Genomic DNA, 22,218 nt, shown 5'->3' with positions numbered 1-22,218 from the left:
TTTCAAAGGGGATTTTAGTAAATGTCATGTGTTGGACAGTGTGAATATGTAAGAGATTTGTATTTACAGGCCTCTCATGTGGAAAAGCCTGATTTTGTTTAGAACTAAAAGGAGGACATTTCTAAAAATAATTAGAACACTTCAAGCTGGAATGAGTTGACTTGCGAGATTTTCATTTCTGGAAGCCTTAAGGAGAAATTGAGTGACGACTTATTAAGAGATGTTATTGAGGGGACATCATCATTTATGAGAGGTTGAGCTTTAAGTTTCCTTCCAATTTTTTAACTTTTAAAATTAATTTTAAAATTATTTTTTAACTTTAACTTTTAAAATCCAGTCAGTCTTGTCCTTAAGACTTTGCTCCTAACAAATACCTTATATTTATATAGCACTTAAAAGTTTTAAAATGCTTTATGAGCTTGATTAAATGTGATCTTCACAAGAATTTTATGAGCTGGGCAGGAAATATTTTATAATTATCAGGCAGCTGTAGCATAATGATTTTGAGAATGGGTTCTGGATCTCAACTGTGTTCACATCCCACTCTGCCGCCTGCTGTGAGACATTTGGAAACTTCAGAGCGCCTCCCTATCCTCATCTGTAATTTGGCAACAATAATAGTGACTACACCATAGGGTTGTTTGAGTTTACATATGATAATATGCTTGAGAAAATATGCTTAGAACACTCCAGCCTGCTCCAAACAGTGCCTGACTCAGTGGACATTGAGCCCCTGTGAGTTCATGCTCTTATGATGTTGTCATCATGTTTCTTTTTTAGATGATGAGACTGAAACTTGTGCAGGTTGTGACGTGCCCAAGTTTACATCAATAATAAGTGGTAGAGAAGTTATTAGGAATTCTTTTGAATCAAACAAAAACAAAATGGAGTAAAGTTAATGGTATATGGAATAATTTTGTGAAACAGTATTGATTTGTTAAATGAATCAGTCAGATTGTGAAATTATTGACTGTTGATTTCGGGAAAGCTAAAGTTTGCATGTGTTTACAGATATCTACACATTCCAGACATAATTTGTTAGAAAAGTTGTTTCTAAAGCATATATCAATAAAGAAACCACATTTTCCAAAAGATTTTTGGTGCTTTATAGTGTTCAAAAGGAAGTAGACAATTAACTTTGGCTTCTGTTTGCATTCCATCATACTTGCCAGGCAGTTTAAGCTTCTGATTTCTAGATATGGTTAGATTTCTAGAAGAACAGAAAGCCAACTGAAGGCAAGTCCTTTAAGAAAAATCCAAATTGCTTTGGGAGGCCTAACTGGACGGATCATGAGGTTAGGTGTTCGAGACCAGCCTGGGCAATATGATGAAACCCTGTCTTTACTAAACAAACAAACAATAAATAGTCCGGTGTGGTGGCACCCTCCTGTAGTCCCAGCTACTTGGGAAGCTGAGGCAGAAGAATCGCTTGAACCTGGAAAGCGGAGGTTGCAGTGAGCCTAGATTGTGCCACTTCACTTCAGCCTAGGCGACACAGTAAGACTCTGTCTCAAAAAAATAAAATAAAAATACAGATTAGCTTTTATTTATGATATTACAATAAACAAAGAATGATCTTGCTGAAATTCTGTCCTTACTTCAGATAATCACCTTTTCTAATTAAGTCATTAATTGCTCTTTAGTTTTCTATTCATGTTAGAAACAGTTTGCAGTTTACCTTTCTCTCACTGCTCGTATGGTCCTGTGGTGAACACATCTCTTATGGTAAGGATTTAAAAATTCATTTGCAAGGTTATAAGCATCTTGAAGGCATATCTTGTCTTGATAAACTGTTTCTCAGTACTTAAAAAGAGCCTTGCACATAGAGAGTTTGTGAAATTGTAAAGTGTTGATGGTTTTAGTGGAAAGCAAAGGATCTACCCGATCGATGGTATTAAAAATGGTCAATTAAAGTAATTTACTGTTCACAAGGATAGTAATGTAAGCAGTTTGTCAGTAAGTTTATTAAAGTCTTTTGTGTATGTTAATCCCTCATCAATCTTGGAAGTTATGTTCTTGAAAAGGACTATTGGGCAAAGTGTCGCTGGCAAAAGTATAGTCAGCAAGATCAGTGTCATATTCAAATACAAGTTCACAGGAGAAGATACCCTCTAAGAGGCTTTACAAGCATTTTTAAAAACACAATAAATGAGCGTCCTACAAGACGTTCATTTCAAAACAGTCCAGATTTGTTAGCAATAAAAAAACTCATCTGGTAGGTACATTGATCAGGAAAGTTGTAGTATGGTGTACTGAGGCAGATTCTTCTGTACATTTTGTTCCTTGTATTTATATTTTTAAAGATATTTGAGCCAGTTCTGAAAAGCATAAAATGTAATGCCTTTAGCGTTTGTATTATCCTTTATTTAAGTTTTGCAGCGCTCAGCACAATGCTGACCCTTTTACAGATTACTGTGGTGGTAAAGAGTATGTTTCTCTGGGCTGGTCTGCTATTCACGTGTGGAGAAGGTGGAACACAGCAGCTTCACCTCTTTTCGCTCAGCACCCCTACTTGCATGGCCTGCTGGGGGAGAAAGTGTTAATTAGTTTTCTTTTGGCCACAGGAGAGTAGTATTAGCTCTTTGGATAACTTTTCTTTTAGAGCAGTGAAGAAGCTAGAGGACCTTCTCCCCAGAAAGGCTGAGGGGACCTTACCCCAAAACCTCCCAACTGTCAGATCACTGGAGGCTGAGGGAGGGTGGGGCAGAGAAGGGAGGATTTGCCTGTGTGGGAGAAGCTGTGTTGCAGTGGTCTTTTCCTTAGGAGGGATTTTTTTGCTAATGTTAATTATATTTACAATTGTTTAAAAATTTATGTTTGTATTCTGACAAGGTGGTATGTGTACGTAACAAAAAGTTCAAGGTGTACTAAATATGATAGAGTGAAAAATAAGTGTCCTTGCTGTTCAGCCACCTTGATTTAATCTCCCCAGGACAACCACTGTTAACTGTGTGTAACTATTCTGAGCCTCGCCCTGTGTTTTTTGTTTACTTTAGTTTAGTTTTTGCTTACAATATATCTTGGAGACTAATCGAAATCAGTACATATAATTTTGCTTCATGATTTTTAATAACTGAATTGATGGACTTCTATGCTGCATTGTGAAGTTGGTCCTGCTTACCTACTTAGAAAATTTAGATTACTGGCCAGGTGCAGTGGCTCACACCTGTAATCCCAGCACTTTGGGAGGCTGAGGTGGGCGGATCACCTGAGGTCAGGAGTTCGAGACCAGCCTGGCCAACATGGCGAAACCCCATCTCTACTAAAAATACAAAAGATTAGCCAGGTATGGTGGCAGGTGCCTGTAATCCCAGCTACTTGGGAGGCTGAGGCAGGAGAATGGCTTGAACCTGGGAGGCCGAGGTTGCAGTGAGCCGAGATCGTGCAGCTACACTTCAGCCTGGGTGACAAGAGTGAAATTCTGTTACTTACACACACACACACACACACACACACACACACACACACACACAAAGAGAAAATTTGGATTACTGTTATAAATGGATTCTGTAATTTCAGGTAGTTTACTGAATGGCTTCAAGATAATGCTTTCTAAGAAATATTTTCCACAGTGAGAAGGATGGCAGATCTTTCATGTAAAATGTTTTTATAGTCAGTCTCCATTGAGTGTGTTGGTATTTTATGTGGAAATTGTCATAAATCATAAAGGGCAGCATTGGGGAAGAGGCTCCCCTCCCCTTGTGACTTCTTAATAGAGTTTAACTCTTTGACTGCTATGTAAAAAATCCATTTATGATCTGATTGAACTTGTGTTTAAGGTTTTGGCCAGGTGAATTGAGGGTGGGACATTGGGTTGGGTTACAGTAAAGAAACCTAAGTATTTTCAGGATCCCCAGACAATATGTTACCTGGAGCCCAGTAGCAGCCCCTTTCCCTTTTTCTCATGAATCAGTTGTATTTAAGAGTATTGTTTCTTTTAATATCTGGAACGTGATTGTGCAAGTTTCTCTGGAAATTTACATTCTACTACTGTTATTTTTCTCATATATATTCACTATTAGGAGGGTAATATATATTTGGTAGATTACATAGATGTTTCTTTTTTAAATTTTTAAAATTTTATTTTTTTATTTTTTGAGATAGAGTCTCGCTCTGTCGGCTAAGCACGATCTCAGCTCACTGCAAGCTCCGCCTCCCGGGTTCACGCCATTCTCCTGCCTCAACCTCCCGAGTAGCTGGGACTACAGGTGCCCGCCATCACGCCTGGCTAATTTTTTGTGTTTTTTAGTAGAGACGGGGTTTCACTGTGTTAGCCAGGATGGTCTAGATCTCCTGACCTCATGCTCCACCCGCCTTGGCCTCCCAAAGTGGTGGGATTACAGGCGTGAGCCACTGTGCCTGGCCAATTATATAGATGTTTCTTAATATTGAAGAAATAAGTATTTGGATGTGATTAGATTTGGTTTTAAAATTTGCTTTTTGAGTAAAATTTGCATAATTAAAAAAGCTTACAGTTACCCTTATTTTGGTCATTGAAATATGAATGACCTAGGTAATAATGATTGAATACCTAGGTAATAATGATACGTTAGTAGTATCAAAATATTAATTAAACTTTTACTAAGTTATTTAGCTTTCTTGATGACCTCAAACTAATTTCTAATCTCTAAATATTTTTCTTGTTTTCCTATATATACTTCTGCTTCTGGGGTGGATTATCCAGTTGTTGGGGTGAGTATTGTGAAAAGGAGGTGAAGGAGATATGTTAGAAGTTTGGGGCCCTGTCTTTGCTACACCACGTTACTGTTGATGTAGCTGCTGTTGAAATAGCCGTTCCTGTTGCTGGGAGCCTCTGGCTATTTATTGTGACATTGTAGCTTTCTCTCCTTGTCCACATGGTGAGTTTCTACCATGCTTTTGTTTTATTATTACTATTTTTTGAGACAAGAGTCTCATTCTGTTGTCCAGGCTGGAGTGCAGTGGCCTGATGTCAGCTCCTTGCAACCTCAGTCTTCCGGGTTCAAGCAGTTCTCCCGCCTCTGCCTCCTGACTAGCTGGGACTACAGGCACCCATCACCATGCCTGGCTAACTTTTGTATTTTTAGTAGACACGGAGTTTCGCCATGTTGGCTATGCTGGTCTCAAACTCCTGGCCTTAAGTGATCCATCTCCCTTGGCCTCCCAAAGTGCTGGGATTACAGGCATGTGCCACTGTGCCCAGCCTCTACCATGCTTTTAGGACCTGGATCAAATGTCATTTTGTACCTAAAACTTTTTTCTGACTTTGCTTTTTTTCTATCAGCTTTTTTGTAGCATTTAAAAAGCACATCTATTGAAGAGCATTTATCACATGATTTACAGTTGGTCTTTATGTGTCTGATTCCCTCAAGAATGTGATCTTTTTGAGAAACTGTTTTATCTGTATTTGTATTAATGATAGCTAGGTACAGTGGCAGTAAATGGTGTTCAGTACTTTCTGAATTAATGAATATTAGAAAGTTTAATTCATCTCATTTCTCCAAGGAAAAGCTGGTTTTTATATTATTCATCTGATTGTCATTCACTTAATGATTGGCTACTTGGTATTCCAAGTGGAACTTTTAGGTATCCATAGAGATGGGGCAGAATTATTTTGATTATATGATTTTCTTTAAAAATTGTCCTACAGCTTTCCATCTGAAACCTTATAAGACCACTGAGGAGGAAGTTTTCCTTTCTAGTCACAATACTGTGTTATAGAAAAGGTAAAAATGTATTTGGAAAATTAAAAAAAAATTTTTTTTCTAACTTACAGTATCAGTGTCATCTGTCTTTAGTGCATTTCATTCCAGTGTTTCTTCTGTCTGTGGCTTTTGTTGTTTAATTTTGTTTTGTTTTCCACAGTAGATAGATGATTTATTGTTTGGTATTGGAGTAACTTTAGGCTTCACATGGCGCAGTTCTGGTGAAATCCATTATTTCAGATCTGTGCACATCTAGGGAGGTTGCTGTGTCTTACAGTGGTGAAACACTGACGGCTTTCTATTGACTTGAAGGCATTTCCTTGCCTCTTGCCCTTTTTTAATGCTAGAGGATCCTTGTTGACAGATTCTCTTGATAAGCTTTTGTTCATTTGCTTGCCATTTTATTTATTCAAAGCCTTCTTGCATTGTTCCAAGTGCCACTTCTCTAACTGAAGAACTGTGTGATCTTTGCAGTTAACCTACCAGTGTTCTCATTTGTTTGATGAGCAATAATGATACCTACCTCATAGTTTTGATGTGGGGAGAATAAATGAGATAATATACATAAAGCATTTAGATTGTACAGAATAAATGCTAGTTACGACTTAGAGTCGGGTTCTTAGTTGCTACTTAATTCATCTGATTGCCTGAAGAGTGACTACCATATATATATAGCACTATTGATGTTTGTTATATAAAATGAATCTTATTATATGTTACCCTAACACAACATTATTAGCACAATAACAGTAACAGAATGTAAGGAATATATATTAAACACATATGCATACATGAGATATTTACATATAATGCCGTTTAGGATTTGTTAAGTGAAATGTGTGGAATGCAACTGTGTCTTGTGAGAATTCTGTGATTCTGTGCTTGGAGTTTAGGGTACTTAAAAAAATGATTGAATGAGTGACAGTTTTAATGTGATATGAGCACTTTTACTTAAATCTCATTCAGTGTTACCAAATTGCTGGCTTTTGATGGCCTTGTGGTCAAATTTGAACCCAAGGGCCATTCAGGGACCCAGTATTACTTACATAACTCAAAAGATGATAATAGAGTTCTTCCTGTGTGCTTCTCAGTTGTTCTAGGCAATATCTCGTTCTTGTTTTTGAGTGTCATTTTAGGCACAGTTTGGCTTTTGCACATCATTTTTTATTTAAAGGGTAGCAATGTTACCATTGGGTTGACCATTATCACTGTCTGTGGCATTAGTTATTAATCATCAGAGTGGGCAGTATATGAGTTATCTTCTTGTATCTGGTCTGCAAGAATTTGTTGTAATTAGAACATTTCTTGTTAATGCCTATTGGGCCAAATTCAACACAAACTTTTATTGTAGTGCACATAACTGCACATACTTGCAATTCTGAATGAGCTGGGAAAAAAGCTGTTAAAACTAAGTGAATAAAGTAGATTCAGTAGAGCCCTTTCCATAATCATGGGAATTAATCGTGAAGGCAGCTGCTTTAGTAACACTAAAGCATAAAGTGTTTTAGTAAAGTTCAGTATCATTTGGTGATTATTGTGTCAAATTTTTACATATTTCTTGATCATTTCTTGTTATTATCCTAAAACACACAACTTAAAACATAATATAGCAGGTCCAGTTGCTTATGAAAACAAAGAATATTTCATATAAATTGTTCTTGGATTCTTCAAAACACCATTCATCTCCATTTTGCACAAATAATTGACAATTTCATGTCATGAGATTAGAAGACTACTAGAATCCAGAAAATACAGCTGTTAAGAATTCACAGGAATCACATAGATTTGTTTCTGTGGGAAGAAATGTAAGGACTAGCAGAAGTGAGCAGAAATGTAGTAAGATCATCTATTAATACTTACACTTCAACAAAAGCGCTTGGTGGTTAGAAACATGGCTTTGAAGTTGAAATTGGACAGCCTGGCTTTTAAGTCCTGCTCTGTCACTTACTTCCCATGTGGCCTGAATTGCTTAACCTTTCCATACCTCAGTCTCCACGTATGTAAAGTGGGGATAGTCATAAAACTAACATAGGCTTTTGTGAGGTTTATTATGCATGTTAAATGCTCAGCACAGTGTCTGGCACATAGTAACCTCTCAATAAAGAGTTTATAAAATATCCATAAGCAAGGAGTTGTTACAAATCAGTCTTGTGTCATCTGTTGAAACAATTATACTGCTGCAAAAGCAGCTAAAATATAATCTTGACTTTGTCAGCAACTGTAGGCGGGTTGAAGTGAGTAAAATGACTCATTATGTTTGTCTTGGTTCTAAATATCTGTTGTTGGCAATTTTGTCATTCAACCCTGTCCCCAAATGTGGGATTGCACTCATATGCAACAGCTAGTAATTATGTTTCTCTTCAGTAGTAATGGTATTTTAAATATTGTTACATCACTTCATATCCTTTTAAGCTGTGACTCATCTTACACATAAATGTAGGAGTTACTAGTCTGATTTGGGGGATTCCAGGGAGTCACTGATACTGTTTCTTTTCCTTGAGAAGTAAGGCACATGGAGATCAAATTCTCTCCTCTGTTGGCTGATTGGAGGACATGGCGTCAGATCTGGAGTGAAAAGGGCTTATTAGCCTGCTTGACTTAGACCTGCCCACTGGGTGACTGACACAGCCAACAAGCCTGGGTGTCAAAGGGCACCTTCCTCCATGGAGAGCCCTTTAGAGAGACCAGACCAGGGGACACCCAGGGACAGAAGGCTGCACCCAGGGACAGGGGTTGAGAGAGAGCAGGAGGTGATCCTGTCTTGCCCAGGTGCTTCTTTCAGAGCATTGACCCCTACATGTCCTTCGGCACCTTGGAGAGGAGAGTTGGAGAGTTCAGGAGCACTGCCCTCGCTGCATTTCCTCCATGTGACTTGAAGCGTGATGGAAGCACACCCAGCCACATGAGCAGAGCCTTTCCACAATGAAAGGGAGCCTGTGCAACTCTGCTAGTAGAAGGAGAGATGAAGAGCAGAGTGAAGAGAGGGTTGGAGCACGCTAAACACGGCAGACGAGTCTCTTGAGCCCTTCATCTTCCCGGAGCCCTCTATATTATTTAAAATGCAGGTGAAGGACTTTTAGATAACCAGAAGCACAAATTTAGATAGATTGTGACTTCTCATGTCTGAATTTTAGTCTTCATAAAAATTTAAATGCTATCTTGAAATGGAATAAATGGAATAAATATGTAAGAGAAAGCTAAGAATCTTCAGCAAAAGTATACTTTTTTGTAGTGAAGGTGTATATGAAAATTAGCTTGTGAGTCTGATTTTCAGCATACATTGATAAATTTTTAATTGGTTGGATAATTCACTTTAGTAATTAATTTTTAGTAATTTTTTTATGCTTCTCAAGAAATATTTAATGAGCATCTACCGTGGGCTAGGCACTGATAGATACCAGAGATACCAGGATGGATGAGAAACTGTCCTCTTTTGATGGAAATCATAGTTTAGTAGAAGAGACATGTAATACATATATTCAGTAAAGAATTACAGGTAACAGATGTGGAAACACAGTAGGTCAGAAGCAGCAGTGGCTAGTTCTGGCTTACTGGCGGTAAGATGGGGCATATACAAGCAGCCTACAATTCTAGTTTTGATTAAATTTGAGAAAAAAAAATCTTCTCTGTTACAATGAAATCTTGTCAGCATTTGTTTCTAGGACTTTGAAATTGTTTTGTTTCCTATCTTTCTAGAAATTAGGAAGCAAGTAATAGAAGCCTACCCAGGATTTGGTGTGAGAAAAAATTTTAACTTAATTAAAACCATAATTTAAATATTTTATTAGTTATAGAAATATTAAGTATCTCCCTGATGCAAGGTGCTCTATGTATAAAAGACTGGCAATTTGTCCTGTTCCCAATGATCTTGAAAATATGTGCTTACAAAACAAAACAACCTACCAATTATATAGACACTGTTGATCTTTTTATTTGCAGAATCAGGGGCAAGCCATGGAGAATCATGGGGACTCCCTGAAGGGAGGCTGAGTGGCAACTGGGAAGGGAAGTTATTTGGGCAATAGCATTACAAGTGGGCACACCCAGAGGCCGGCAGGTGCAGTGTGTGTGCCTGGTCCTTCCACCCCGGCAATGCTCACCATAGGGAGAGGGGAGGCCAAGCTAGCAGAGCTTTGCTGCATCCTCCGCAGCCCCATTCACCCTACTTGCTTGGCAATTGGGCATTTATGGAATTTGTTTGAATGTATTCTGGAAATTTAATGAAAAAAATAAAAAAGTATTACTTTGAAGCATGATACAGTGGAAATAATGGTAATAATGCTATTGACGATGTAAGAAATATTTTGAGTGGGAAGGTATAAATCATATTTGTGCTGATAATGAAAAGTTAAAATTGAAGAACATTTAGGTTTATTTCTTTTGAACACTTTTATTGTATCAGGTAATGCATACTTAAACTGGAGGAGTAGGCCGGGCTTTGTGACTCATGCCTATAATCCTAGCACTTTGGGAGGCCAAGGCGGGTGGGTTACCCCAGCCCAGGGGTTCAAGACCATCCAGGGCAACGTGGCAAAATCCTGTCTCAACAAAAAATACAAATATTAGCTAGACATGGTGGCATGCACCTGTAGTCCCAGCTACTTAGGACTCAGGAGGCTGTGGTGGGAGGATCACCTGAGCCCTGGGAGATTGACGCTGCAGTGAACTGTGATTGTGCTACTGCACTCCAGTTGGGGTGGCTGAGTGAGACAGTCTCAAAACAAACAAAACCCCCCAAAAACAAAGCCTGGAGGAATATGAAGATATATGTGGAACTTGTGTGGCTCTTTTGAAGAGAAACTCTGGGCATTTTTGAGGACTTTGTGGGTTGATGGCACTGTGTCTTTCGTGTATATTGCTTTCACTGGCTGTCCCTTTCCTTGTTCCTTGATGGTGATTATTTATACTGTTCTATAATTGTGGCTGTGTTCTGTCTCTTTTCTTGTTGTTCCCAAGTAAACATAAGAAAGAGGGAAGGAAGCCAAATGATTTTCTAAGATTATATGCTAATAGGGGAGCAAGAGGGAGATAAATGGGTTTTGAGGTTGTGCAGTTTTGAAGAGACATTTGTTTAATGTGGAATTAATGTAGTTATGAGAGATGCAAGTGGGATTGGGTTGGACCACAGGGAAGTATAGGATTGGACTGTCAACCTTAAATAACGGAAATATGATTAAATAGAGTTAATTTGAGTCCAGAGCTTGAGGATGGCCACCCGGGTGCATAGATTCAAGTTGCCCTGAATATACACTCCATTTAGCAACAGTTACAAGCGGGCTTTTAAGAAAAAAAGAAGGGACCATTTCTAAGATTTTACCAAGAATTTGCATCAAAATAACATAAGCTATTGATTGTCTAAACCTTGTGCTTTGTGTCACAAATTCCAAGAACATGAAGATAGTGGAAGGCAGCTAGCCAGGCACAAAATGCCCGTCAGTGGTTTTCCCCAGGCATGGCAGGATCCATAACTGAAGTCCCATATGCACATCTCTCTGGGCCTGATAGATTTTGTGGACCTCACAGAGGTCAGACTGCTCCAGGCTATTTTTCTTAGGATTCCAGGTGATCTCCCAATAAGGGGAAATAAAGGGGTCAGGAGGAGGTACTGGAGCACTTCTTCCCACGGGACCACCAGTGATAGGGTGGCTTAGGCTATCTGAGGGTGCTATTTCAGAACAAGCTGTTTTAGGGGGAGAGCTGGTATATGTAGCCTTTAGGTTCCCATATTTCATCTTGACCAGAGTGACCAGTCAGAGTAAGTGGTATTTCAGACTCTTGTTACAGATGTACCGTCCTTTATTTTTTGTGTTTTTAGTTGTGCTTTGATGTTAATTTGCTTCACTGCTCATTCCTCCTCTGAGCATTCCTTCCAGCCTTGGATTTAGAGCATGGCAAAATTATAATGACATTTTTATCAATGGTGTTTATTAAGATTTCCAAATGTAAAATAATCTTTATTCTTAATATATCTTAGTCTATGGTACAGTGAAGAAGTGATCACAAATATGTTTATTAAGATTTCAGCATTTAAAAATAATCTTTTTTCTTGATGTATCTTAGTCCATGGTTCAGTGAGAAAGTGATCACAACTAAAACCATAACTAAGAGGCACCAGTGAATCTGGTTGAAAGACACAAATAACTTATTCAGATTATTTTAAGGAAGGAAGAACATTTGCTGTCTGAATCCATTATACTAGAAATGAAAGCCATCAGGAACTGAAGCATGAAGCAGCTTCGGGGTGGGCTATTCAGTCTCTTTTGGGCTAAAAGGTCTCTGGTGGTGACTGCTTTGTTCTGCATCTCAGGTGCTGTTTCCTTCTTTGTACCAGCTACTTTTCTCTGCTTACTGGTAGTTTTTGCTTCCTCATTTTTTCAGCTTACCTTTGGTCATCATTGCCTATTAAGCCCTTTATTGCATGGCGCTTCATCTTTAACTTCCATTGCAGATTGATCCATTTTTTAAGTTTCTCTTAGTTCATTCCCACAGAGAAGGGCTCGTTGAATAAATTATACTCATACTTTAGGATGCTGTAAAGCTGTGGAAAAGGTTGGGGTAGATCCACTGGAGTACTGGAGAAACTGCGTTCAGTGACATCACTTTGGCAGCTTGGAAACTGGCCACCATAGCATGAGTATTTGCCACATGGAAATCTGCAGATGCCACAAATGGGGCCCATTGTCTCTGCCTCTTCCTGCAGAAATGGTTGTTAACTTTTAGGGGCACTGCCGGGTAGATCTATAGGTGTTAACAGTACAAGATGTACTGTTAAGTGAAAAAGAGGTGTATATTTTAGAACGATCCTAGTTTTTTAATAAAATGGAAGATTTAATATTTGTGGGTGTTCATGAATACATGCAGATTCTTGAATAGTGTAGAGAATATTTTTGGCAGCTAACAGTGATTGCTTCTAGAAAGTGGGGGCTTAGGTTTGGAGTGGGGAGTGTGTGTGCAGATCAGGGTTCAGTTTTAGACATTGTCTATATTTTATTGTGAACATTAATAGCCAATACAATTCTTACATAATCATAATAGTGTCAATATCATTTACTTCAATTTCAAGTATTATGATGAGGTATGTAGGGAAGGAAACATAATCCTAATGTTGAAGATGTCAAGGTCAAATGAATTCACTTTTCTCATATACTATCAAGGTCACAGCCATGTCCCTTTGTATATTTTATGTCATATCACACTGACTTTTCTCACTCTATTAATTGCTTGTCTTCAGATTTCTAATAGCCCCCTTACACTCTGTTTGATGTCTTTATGTGTAAGCTTTTACTGTATCACTACTATACTCATGATCTATGTGTTGCCTGGAATCCACTTTCTTCTAAGACACCTTATGTTTCTTGCTCTAATGTAGACAGGTTGCTCGCTATGCAGCTACACAGTTGGCATTTGGAAATGTCTAATTTTGGCCTGCGGCAATGTTACAGATCCTGTTTTTGCCTCTCTTTCTTATTTTGTTTAAAAGAATTATTCTGACTCTTGCTGAAAAGAGAAAGTGGACTTTATTCAGGACCATTGCAGTCGGTATCAGGACTATTAAAATAGTGGAGAGTTCAGGCTCAACTCTGCACGCACCAAGGACAAGTGGAGATGGATAGCCAATGGGCGGAGCAAGAAGGTAGGTGATGGAAAATCACTAAGAGGAGAGACGTCAAGTGTAGGGGGATTCTGGCTCAACCGACATAACGAGATTCTTGCTGAAGACCGGCCAGGGTGACCAGATATCAAGGGTGAGGGATGAGGAATCTGTTCAGATATCTAGGCTAATCAGATATGAAGGGTGGGGGGATTCTTGCTAAACTGACTTAGCAGGATTCTTGCTACAGCTGGGCTAGGCAGGCTGAAGACAGGACAAGGCTGACGTAGAGGCCTAGTCAAGAAGAGGGCTCAAAGGAGCCTGCCCAAAGTTTGGTCAAGGAGCGTCTTTGTTAGTTCTTCCTGTTGCTGTTTTGTTTTTCTATAGAAACTCTCAAATTCTTTTTCAAGAGACATTTCATGGGCAATAAACTTGAATCCTTGTGTTTTCCTGCCGCTGTAACAGCTTACTACAAACTCGGTGGCTTAAACAGCACAGATGTATCATTTAATGGGTTCTGGAGGTCAGAAGTCTGAAATGAAGTTTCTCTGGGCCAAAGTCAGCAGGGCTGGTTCCTTCTGGAGCCGCTAGGGGAGAATCCATTTCCTTGCCTTTTCTTGCTTCTGAAGGCTGCCTGCTTTCCTTAGCTGGTGGCGTCTGGCTTCCACCATCACACGGCCTGCCCCTCCTTTAACCACCTTGCTTCCTGTTCAGAAGGATTCTTGTGACCGCACTGGGCCCACTTGCATGATCCAGGGCAATCTCCTAAACTCAAGATCCTTAGCTGAATTATATCTGTAATCACTTTTGCAATCTGAGACAACATTTACAGGATTCCAGGGGTTAGGATGCAGACATCCTTGGCGGGGCAGAAGGTCAGTCTTCAGCTACCACACCTTGTGATATCTAAATTTTTTTTTATTTTTTCTCATGATTGGTATAGAATTCCAAGTACATAATTTTTTGCTCATAACTTTGGAAATAGTGTTTCATTATCTTCTAACTGATTAGAAGTTTGACACCAGTCTAATTCTTATTCCTTGTTATATGGCTTGAGAAATTTTCCCCCTCTAAACTTCTGAGATCTTTTGCTTTAGTTGAATGTTACACCTGGCTTAAGCTGAGCATAAACTTAATTTATTAGTGTCCAGTTAAGTGTGATTAATGTTCATAGGCATGCCTCTAACGGGGATGTTACTTTTGCAAAATGGTTTCCAAATTGTATACCCATTTAAGAGAAAGGGAGAAACAATGAAAGGAAGAAGGAAGGAATAAATAAAACAGAATGGAAAAATTCATAGTGCCATCTTCTAGTACTTGTAGTACATATTGTTTCATGAAACATTTGTTTTACTTGTATGTGTGTGTGGTTTGTTAAAAATGTCCAAAACCACTACTTTAGCATGTATTTTGCTTCCTGTCTGAAATAAGGGCTGAAACAGAGGCTACAATTTTTACATTAAGAATTATTATTAAAATTACATTAAGATATAAAATGTATTTGAGGAGAGGAGCATTTCTGGTTAGCTTTAGTTTAATGTTTTAAATAAAATTTTTTTTGTTGCTCTATGACAGGTTTTATTTTTAATAAGAAATAAGAAAGTGGCTAATATTGAGACACAAGATGAAGGCACATTATGAAGCTGCTTGTTTCAAGCCGCTGTTTGTTAATCAGATGGAATGCTGGTGTAGGCTGGTGTGCCTCATAGTTGGGATGTAGCCTGAAAGGCGTATTTTCACCCTCAACAATGATCAGCTTTGTTTGAAAATATATAGTCTGTGTAACCACAGCAAGGTTTTTTTTCTCCCTTAGAAGAAGACAGAATGCATCTCAAACTTTTTCTTCTTGTGCTTGTTTCACAGATAGTTTAAAGTAGAGCTGCCTCTGCCTTTCTTTGTTTTAATTAGTTGCAGAATGTGTGAGGTACCACCTAGCAGCACTCTTGGTGTGTTCGAGAACTATAAAATAATAATGAAATCTTGGAATAGATAAGTTACTCTATGAGGACTGAAGCTGTTGTTAACTCCCAGGGCCAGACTGATTATCTCACAAAGGGTAAAGTACTTTAAAAATTGATGTTGTTTATATTTTAACATTCATCTGTCAAAATGTACTCTAGGAAAATGGTCTGCTGTAAATTTTGTTTTATTGGAAATGAACTTTAGTAACTTTGTATGAATTTTTTCATTGCAACTTTGGTGTTAATTTAGTGACATTAAGATACAATGCCTGCTTTTAAAGCATATAATTCAGGAGGATACTGGATTCTTAAAAGTTGTTGGCAGATTAAATGGAAAAGAGGTCATATTAGAATTGTATAGTTGTGAATTTTTAAAATGCTTCTTAAAAAATGTGATTATTTTCTCCCATAAATTGTGCTGAGATATTTTCCTGTATACTTGAGTATTTCCTGCACATTTGAGTATCCAAGTATCTTCTGATCCTTATTGCTTAAAATATGCCTCTTTTACTTTGAAACTTTGTTACATTACATATAAAATCATAAAATATTTTGATTTAATTTGGCTTGGATAATGTAATTTTTTTTTTTTTTTTAAACAAACATCCTGGTGAAATGAGGGGACTGATATTTAAAGCAGTTAATCTAAGCCGGGTGCGGTGGCTTACTCCAGTAATCTCAGCACTTTGGGAGGCTGAGGTGGGTGGATCACCTGAGGTCAAGAGCTTGAGACCAGCCTGGCCAACATGGTGAAAACCCATGTTGTACTAAAAATACAAAATTTAGCTAGGTGAGTGGCTCACGCCTGTAGTCCCAGCTGCTTGAGAGGCTGAGGCAGGAGAATCGCTTGAACCCGGGAGGTGGAGGTTGCAGTGAGCTGAGATCATACCACTGCATTCCAGTCTGGGTAACAGAGTGGAAAAAAAAAAACAAAAAAAAAAAAAGAAAAGAAAAGAAAAAAATAAAATAGTTGATCTACATATTTCTGCACATGGTTTTATTTTAATAATAGGAACTTTTTCTTCAGCTACAATTATTTTAACACTCATTACTCTTTAATTACTGTAATATTTTGGCAACAAGTGGTATTGTATTTCAAACCACATTTTTCCAAGTAAACTTTTATTTATGGATTTATCATACAAACTTTTATTTATGGATTTATCATACAAGGAGAGCGTAAACATGGGGTGTGAATTGTTGGGATAATGTCCTGATTAAATTTTTATTTGATAATGATGTGACGTAAGTACCAACCAACACAGCTGCCGTTGTTTATAGGTGCCTGGAACTTTGTTCACATTTGCACACAGACACAAGACAACTTTTGATAATCATTTGCAGTCACTGTTTTGGGGCACACTGTTGACTCTTTCAACAGAATTTCTAAATAAGTAATCAGAATGAAACCAAAGGAAGTATTCTAGTGTAATTCTTAATAAACTTCAGACCGGATAGTATAAGCCATAATTATAGCAAACCCTACCTAAGGATATTGCTTATTACTGTGTGCCTTGCAATGCAGATTTTAAAATAATGTCTCTAAACTGAATATTGGCTAAGATTAACATTTTCATTTAGTTTCCTCAAAGAAACAGATTTGGCTATATTTTCTAAACTGCGTTTGGCTTTAAATTCACTCTCCTTTTAGAATACATACATTAATATTATAAAATTTTCTCCCCATGGGAAAACTCAGGGATAAGAAATTTCTAAGGGAGTTTAAAGATTGAGAATTTATTTATTTGCTTTAGAGTTAACTGTTCTGATCATTTTAAAGTACATCATACTTCTCCCAAAAAATCAGGATACAATTTCATCCGATTCCAATAAGAAGTCCAGTATTTCCGGAAGTCTCTATAGACTGACAGTGATCTATGTAAAGCTTTATATTTTATAGTTTGCCACAATGACATTTTCTTGGGATATGTTGTGTCTTCACCTCCCAAGCCCAGCCCTTGCCTTTACACTTTTAAACTTTTCATTGTTATGTTGGAAATATACTTGTGATGCCTAGGACTGGTAGCAGGAAGAAGAGACTGGTATAAAAGACATTTCAGTAAAGCATTCATCTATTGAATTTGGCCTAATTACCAAAGAAATTAATGCTTTGCAGTTCTGATAATAGAAATGGAGTTTCATAAGTAGTCAGATTCTCTTAATTTGAATTTAATTTTTTTTTTTTTTTTTGAGCCAGGGTTTCATTCTGTCACCCAGGCTGGAGTGCAGTGGCACGATCTCAGCTCATTGCAACCTCTGCCTCCTGGGTTCAGGCGATTCTCCTGCCTCAGCCTCCCAACTAGCTGGGACCACAGGCAGGCATCACTATGCCCAGCTAATTTTTGTAGTTTTAGTAGAGACGAGGTTTCGCCATGTAGGCCAGGCTGGTCTCAAACTCCTGGCCTCAAGTGTTCTCCCTGCCATGGGATTACAGGTGTGAGCCACCACACCCAGCTTGATTTTAATTTCTGTTAATTTGCTTTCCCCATGCTTTGGTAGATGTGTGAGTATCATGTTTTAAAATTGGGCAACAGAAGAGGAAAAAAGGAATTGACAAAGGCTTGTAAGTCTAAAGTAGGATAGTGAATGTGTATGTAATTGAGTTGATTATCTCAGACTTCTGTTTGCATTAATTCACGGTGAAAATCTGAATAACTCATCTGTATTTTTATTTTACTGAATCACTCTGTTTAGTTATCCACATATCCCCCCAAAGGAAAGCATATTCACATTTTGTAGTTTAACTGGGAAAAGCAGTGACATAAACGTTTTTTTTTCAAATAAGCTTTTACAAATTTACAACTTCCCACTCTGCTATTTTTGCTATTATAAACAACCTTGTGCTTGTTTGATGATCTCATTGGCATAAATCTATAGAGGCGGTAGTGCTGGCTTAAGGATATGTCTGTTTTCAGATTTTTTTATACTTATCACATTACTTTCCAGAAAGATTTTATATATTTATATGTTTATCTTCATTGTAAGGAACTGCGATGTCCTCACATTGTTGTCAACATTGAGTATTATCAGTGCATTTTTTGGTTAGTCTGAATAGGTGCAAAGTGATATTTTGAAACTTGTATTTCTTTAGTTATTAATGAGGTTGATTTTTTTTCTATGTCTTGATTTCATTTTAGATTTTATTTTTATCAGACCGATATTTGGCTTAAAGATTCAGCAATCTGTAAGACTTACTTTGAAAATAGCAGACTCCTGTATTTTTCACTGCCTGCTCCATAGAAGTAAGCACTCTCCACTGCCCTGGCTGATTCTTTTCCTGTGTGCCTCCATTGCACTAGGTAACATGCCAGTATTGCTGCTTTGTGCATCTTCTGTTTTTGGCATTTCTGTTGGTTTCCTGCTTTGGAGAATGAGGATTTGGTTTTCCACCCTGCACCTGGCTCTGCTACACACATGCATGTCCCTTCAACTTTAAGGGATTTGACTTCCTTTACTCAGCTCCCTTGGTTTTAACCCCACCTCTCCTTAGGAACCACCATTTGCTTTGAGGAGGGGATTTCAAGAATCCCTATAGTTGCCATTTTAGTGGGGTTTTAGGAGAAATGGAGGTAAAAGCATGTGTTCCATCTGCCATCTGTAACTGGAAGTCCTTTTTCATGTAATCATATTTATAAAGTAGTAATTAAAATTGTGGGCTGTGGAGTCAAGACTGTCTGGATTTGAAAACTGTCTTTGCTGTTTACTAGCTTTATGCCTGTGGACAAGTTGCTTAAAATCTCTAAGCCTCTTTTTTATCATTGGTGTAGGATTCATAATGATGCCTACCTTAGAGTGTCATGTGATAAGGCAGGGTAAAGTGCTTAGCACAGTATTTGCCGCCTGGCAGCATCTTACTGTCTACCAGGCACTTAATAAGAATGCAATATAGTTGCTACAGTTGTTACTGCTGTTGCTACTTTTGGGAATTTCTTGCTCATAACCTTTGCCTAATTTTCTCTTAGAATGCTTTTTTTTTTTTTGGTAAGAGATGCCTTTTATGTAGTCTGTTATTGATCTTTTTAAAAAGCTTATGGTATATATTCATACTATTTCATGTTACGATCTAGACTTTTGTTGTCAGATTTGTTTTTGAAAGTCTCCTAGTGTTAATAAGGATGAAGGGTGTGTGTGTGTGTCTGTGTGTGTGTACACACACATGATAAAACCAGAGGCCTAGAGACCGGTTAGGAGATTGTTATAGCAGTTGAGGCTGTTGATAAAGAGAACTAAAAGGCCAAAGACATATTTGATTCATGTAAAATAAATATTGTATCTTGTGCTAATTTATTTTGTGGAGATCCAATTTCCTTTACTTTTTAAAAGCCTTTTTGAATGTTCGTCTCTTCTACCCAAGTGGGCTTCATCTGAAAACTTAGAGCTTTCAGTTTCAGTTTCTACTTAACATCAATTTCTATGAAATTTTAGATCCAGTATTGATTCATGAAGGATAAGATTTATCGTGTGCCAAGTTTATGCCTTAATAAACTTGCTTTTTTATTGAATATTACATGTATTGCTATTACAAAGTTGTAGTTACAAATACTTAACTTATCCTTTTATTTGATTTTGTTGATTTGTCATTTTAGGCAGTATTCATTTTTTGTTTTATTTTTATTATGTCTTAGTTTCATAATTAATTAGCTTTATGATTCTTTCAATAACAGTTCATCTAAATTTGATGTCTTCTCTGCAGATTCAGACCAGGATGTAGCACTCAAACTTGCCCAGGAGCGAGCTGAAATAGTTGCTAAATATGACAGAGTAAGTATCCATATTTACACTTTGAGTGAGTTTTATTAGAAAAACCATATAAATAGAAATGGATTTGCTTTTTGGAGAGCTTAAATTACAGAAGCAGTTTGTTTACTTCATGGGGACATAGAAGTCATCTTTCTTCTCTGACTTCATCTCCTTTCTTCCACCTTTTTCCACTTCAGTTTGTTGCTGTTCCTCCAGCACACCAGGCTTGCTCCTCCTGCCTCAAGGCTTTTGCACTGGCTGTTGCCTCTGCCTCTGACACTTGTGTCCCAGATATCCTCATGCCTCATTGCCTCACATCTTTCGGATCTTCACCCAGATGCTACTGTCTTACTGAGATCTCTGACCTCCCACCTCCCTGTTTAATGCCCCTGAACCCCAGCACTCTGTACACCTGCCAAGACTCTACATTCTAGGCAGGAATTTCTTTTGTTTGATTTACTTTTGTATCCTAAATGCCTAGGACATTACCTGATTTACACTAGGCACTTAATAAATACTTGACTAAGTTAAGTGTATGGAATTACATATCCATTGCGTTTATAATTTACATCTATTATAAATTTGCCATGGATCTTAGATTTATACAAGCATGTAGAATTTCCTTTAGCATTTTATCCTTATGTTGGTATGGAATCTGTTTTTTGATATTATAGAAAATCACAGTTATTGACAATTGACATACCTCCTTATAACTTACCTCCTGAGGTTTATAATGAGTCCTAGCAGTGATTTATAAATGTCATGTTTTGTATTTGTTTCACTTGCTTGTAATTATATATTTGTTCCTTTTGATTATTTGTGAGGATAACAGGAGATTAAATCATAGAAAGCCACCTGCACTGTGCCCTGCTTCCATGAGGCATACAGGTGGTGCTCAGCAGTTATGTTCCCAGAGTTCATTTTTGGAACATCAAACACAGTTTCCTTCATTGTGATGAGGTTTTATTTTAGTCCATGAAAAACTTAGTTAACTTATTTAACTGCTTCACTCATTTAGAACCAGTGTCACTGTCATTCAAATGCTTGTGTGCAGTTTTTTCCCCACACAGTTAACACAGGCCAGGCATCATGCTAGGCCTTGGGGATTCATAGAAGTGAGTGGCAGCACTCCTTGCCTTGCCTACAGGATGCTCACAGTGTACTGAGAGGAGAACACACAAGCAGACAGATGGAGGTGTCCACAAGACAGTTGGGAGTTTGAGTCTGAAATTTGAGGGACTTGTATAGATAGTTATATTTGGGGTTTCTGCACTGATCAGTGTTAGTTAATAGTCTAAGAGTAAATGATACCTTGATTAAGAAGAGCAGCAGGCTGTGGACTGAACTCTGAGCACACCATCAATGACGAGTTACCCATGAAAAAGCCATTAGAAGAGTTGGCGGGGCACGAGGAGACTGTGAGAGTACGACGTCACAGGAGTTGGGAAGAGGGAGTGAGCGACACTGACAAGTACGCTTCAGAGATCCATTAGATGAGGCTTGAAGAGCGTCCAGCAGATCTGACAGCTGGAAGGTCATTTTTGACCTTGGCAAGAGTAGTTTCAGGCTGGCATAGCTGTGAAGTAAAGAAATAGACGAGGAGCTTCTCTGCCTGCTTCTCTGGGGAGTTGACATAAAAAGGCCAAAAAAAAAAAAAAAAAAATCTCTTTTTCTGAGACGTTTGGTCTAGAACCGTAAGGTTCGGCAGTTTCTTCTTGAGTGGCTTCTCATCCCCATCGCTCTTCTTTCCTCATCAGCTTCCCCAAGGAACCCTGGCCTGATCCCGGCTCAGCTCCGCATCAGCTGCTGCTGACACACAGCACCTTCCAGAGTCATAACTAGGAAATAGTGTTTATCTTGTCAAAAATAGTTGGGTTTAAAGGGGGGAAGAAGTTAAGTCTTGTAATGCCTCACTTCCAACTCTTATTTTTAATAATACGTTAAAAATAGCTTTTATTTCTTCGTCCTTTTATTTTAAAAAATTATACAGTTTTGTAAACTGATTAACACCTATTTTGTGCCTTATTTTAGGGACGAGAAGGTGCAGAGATTGAACCTTGGGAAGATGCTGATTACCTTGTTTACAAAGTCACAGATAGATTTGGCTTTTTACAGTAAGTCGCATAGATTGAAAGCTTGCTTTTTTGATTATAATGTTTCTGTGGTCACCTATTATACTGATTTTCTTTATTTTTAATATAATTGCTGTGAATAAGGAATAGTCTTACAATATGCTTTTTGG

General features: G+C 37.9%; 1 protein-coding gene across 2 annotated transcripts in view; it reads left to right on the top strand.

Moving 5' to 3' along the window:
• Nucleotides 1-22,218, top strand: part of USP6NL (USP6 N-terminal like) — a 145,656-nt gene that overhangs the window by 48,849 nt on the left and 74,589 nt on the right. Inside the window, exons 1-3 of one of the 2 annotated variants that reach the window (XM_017886703.1) lie at nucleotides 15,229-15,331; nucleotides 19,930-19,997; nucleotides 22,008-22,090. In XM_017886703.1, the coding sequence (XP_017742192.1) occupies nucleotides 15,277-15,331; nucleotides 19,930-19,997; nucleotides 22,008-22,090 (206 nt within the window). In that variant the 5' untranslated portion in view covers nucleotides 15,229-15,276. Of the gene's footprint in view, nucleotides 1-15,228; nucleotides 15,332-19,929; nucleotides 19,998-22,007; nucleotides 22,091-22,218 lie in introns of those variants that run through there. The other variant, XM_017886704.1, reaches the window with a different exon arrangement.

This window comes from Rhinopithecus bieti, unplaced genomic scaffold (assembly GCF_001698545.2).
Source record: "Rhinopithecus bieti isolate Rb0 unplaced genomic scaffold, ASM169854v2 scaffold_13900, whole genome shotgun sequence".
NCBI lineage: Eukaryota > Metazoa > Chordata > Mammalia > Primates > Cercopithecidae > Rhinopithecus > Rhinopithecus bieti.
Note: the sequence above shows the minus strand (reverse complement) of the source record. Positions and strands in the feature narration are given on the sequence as shown.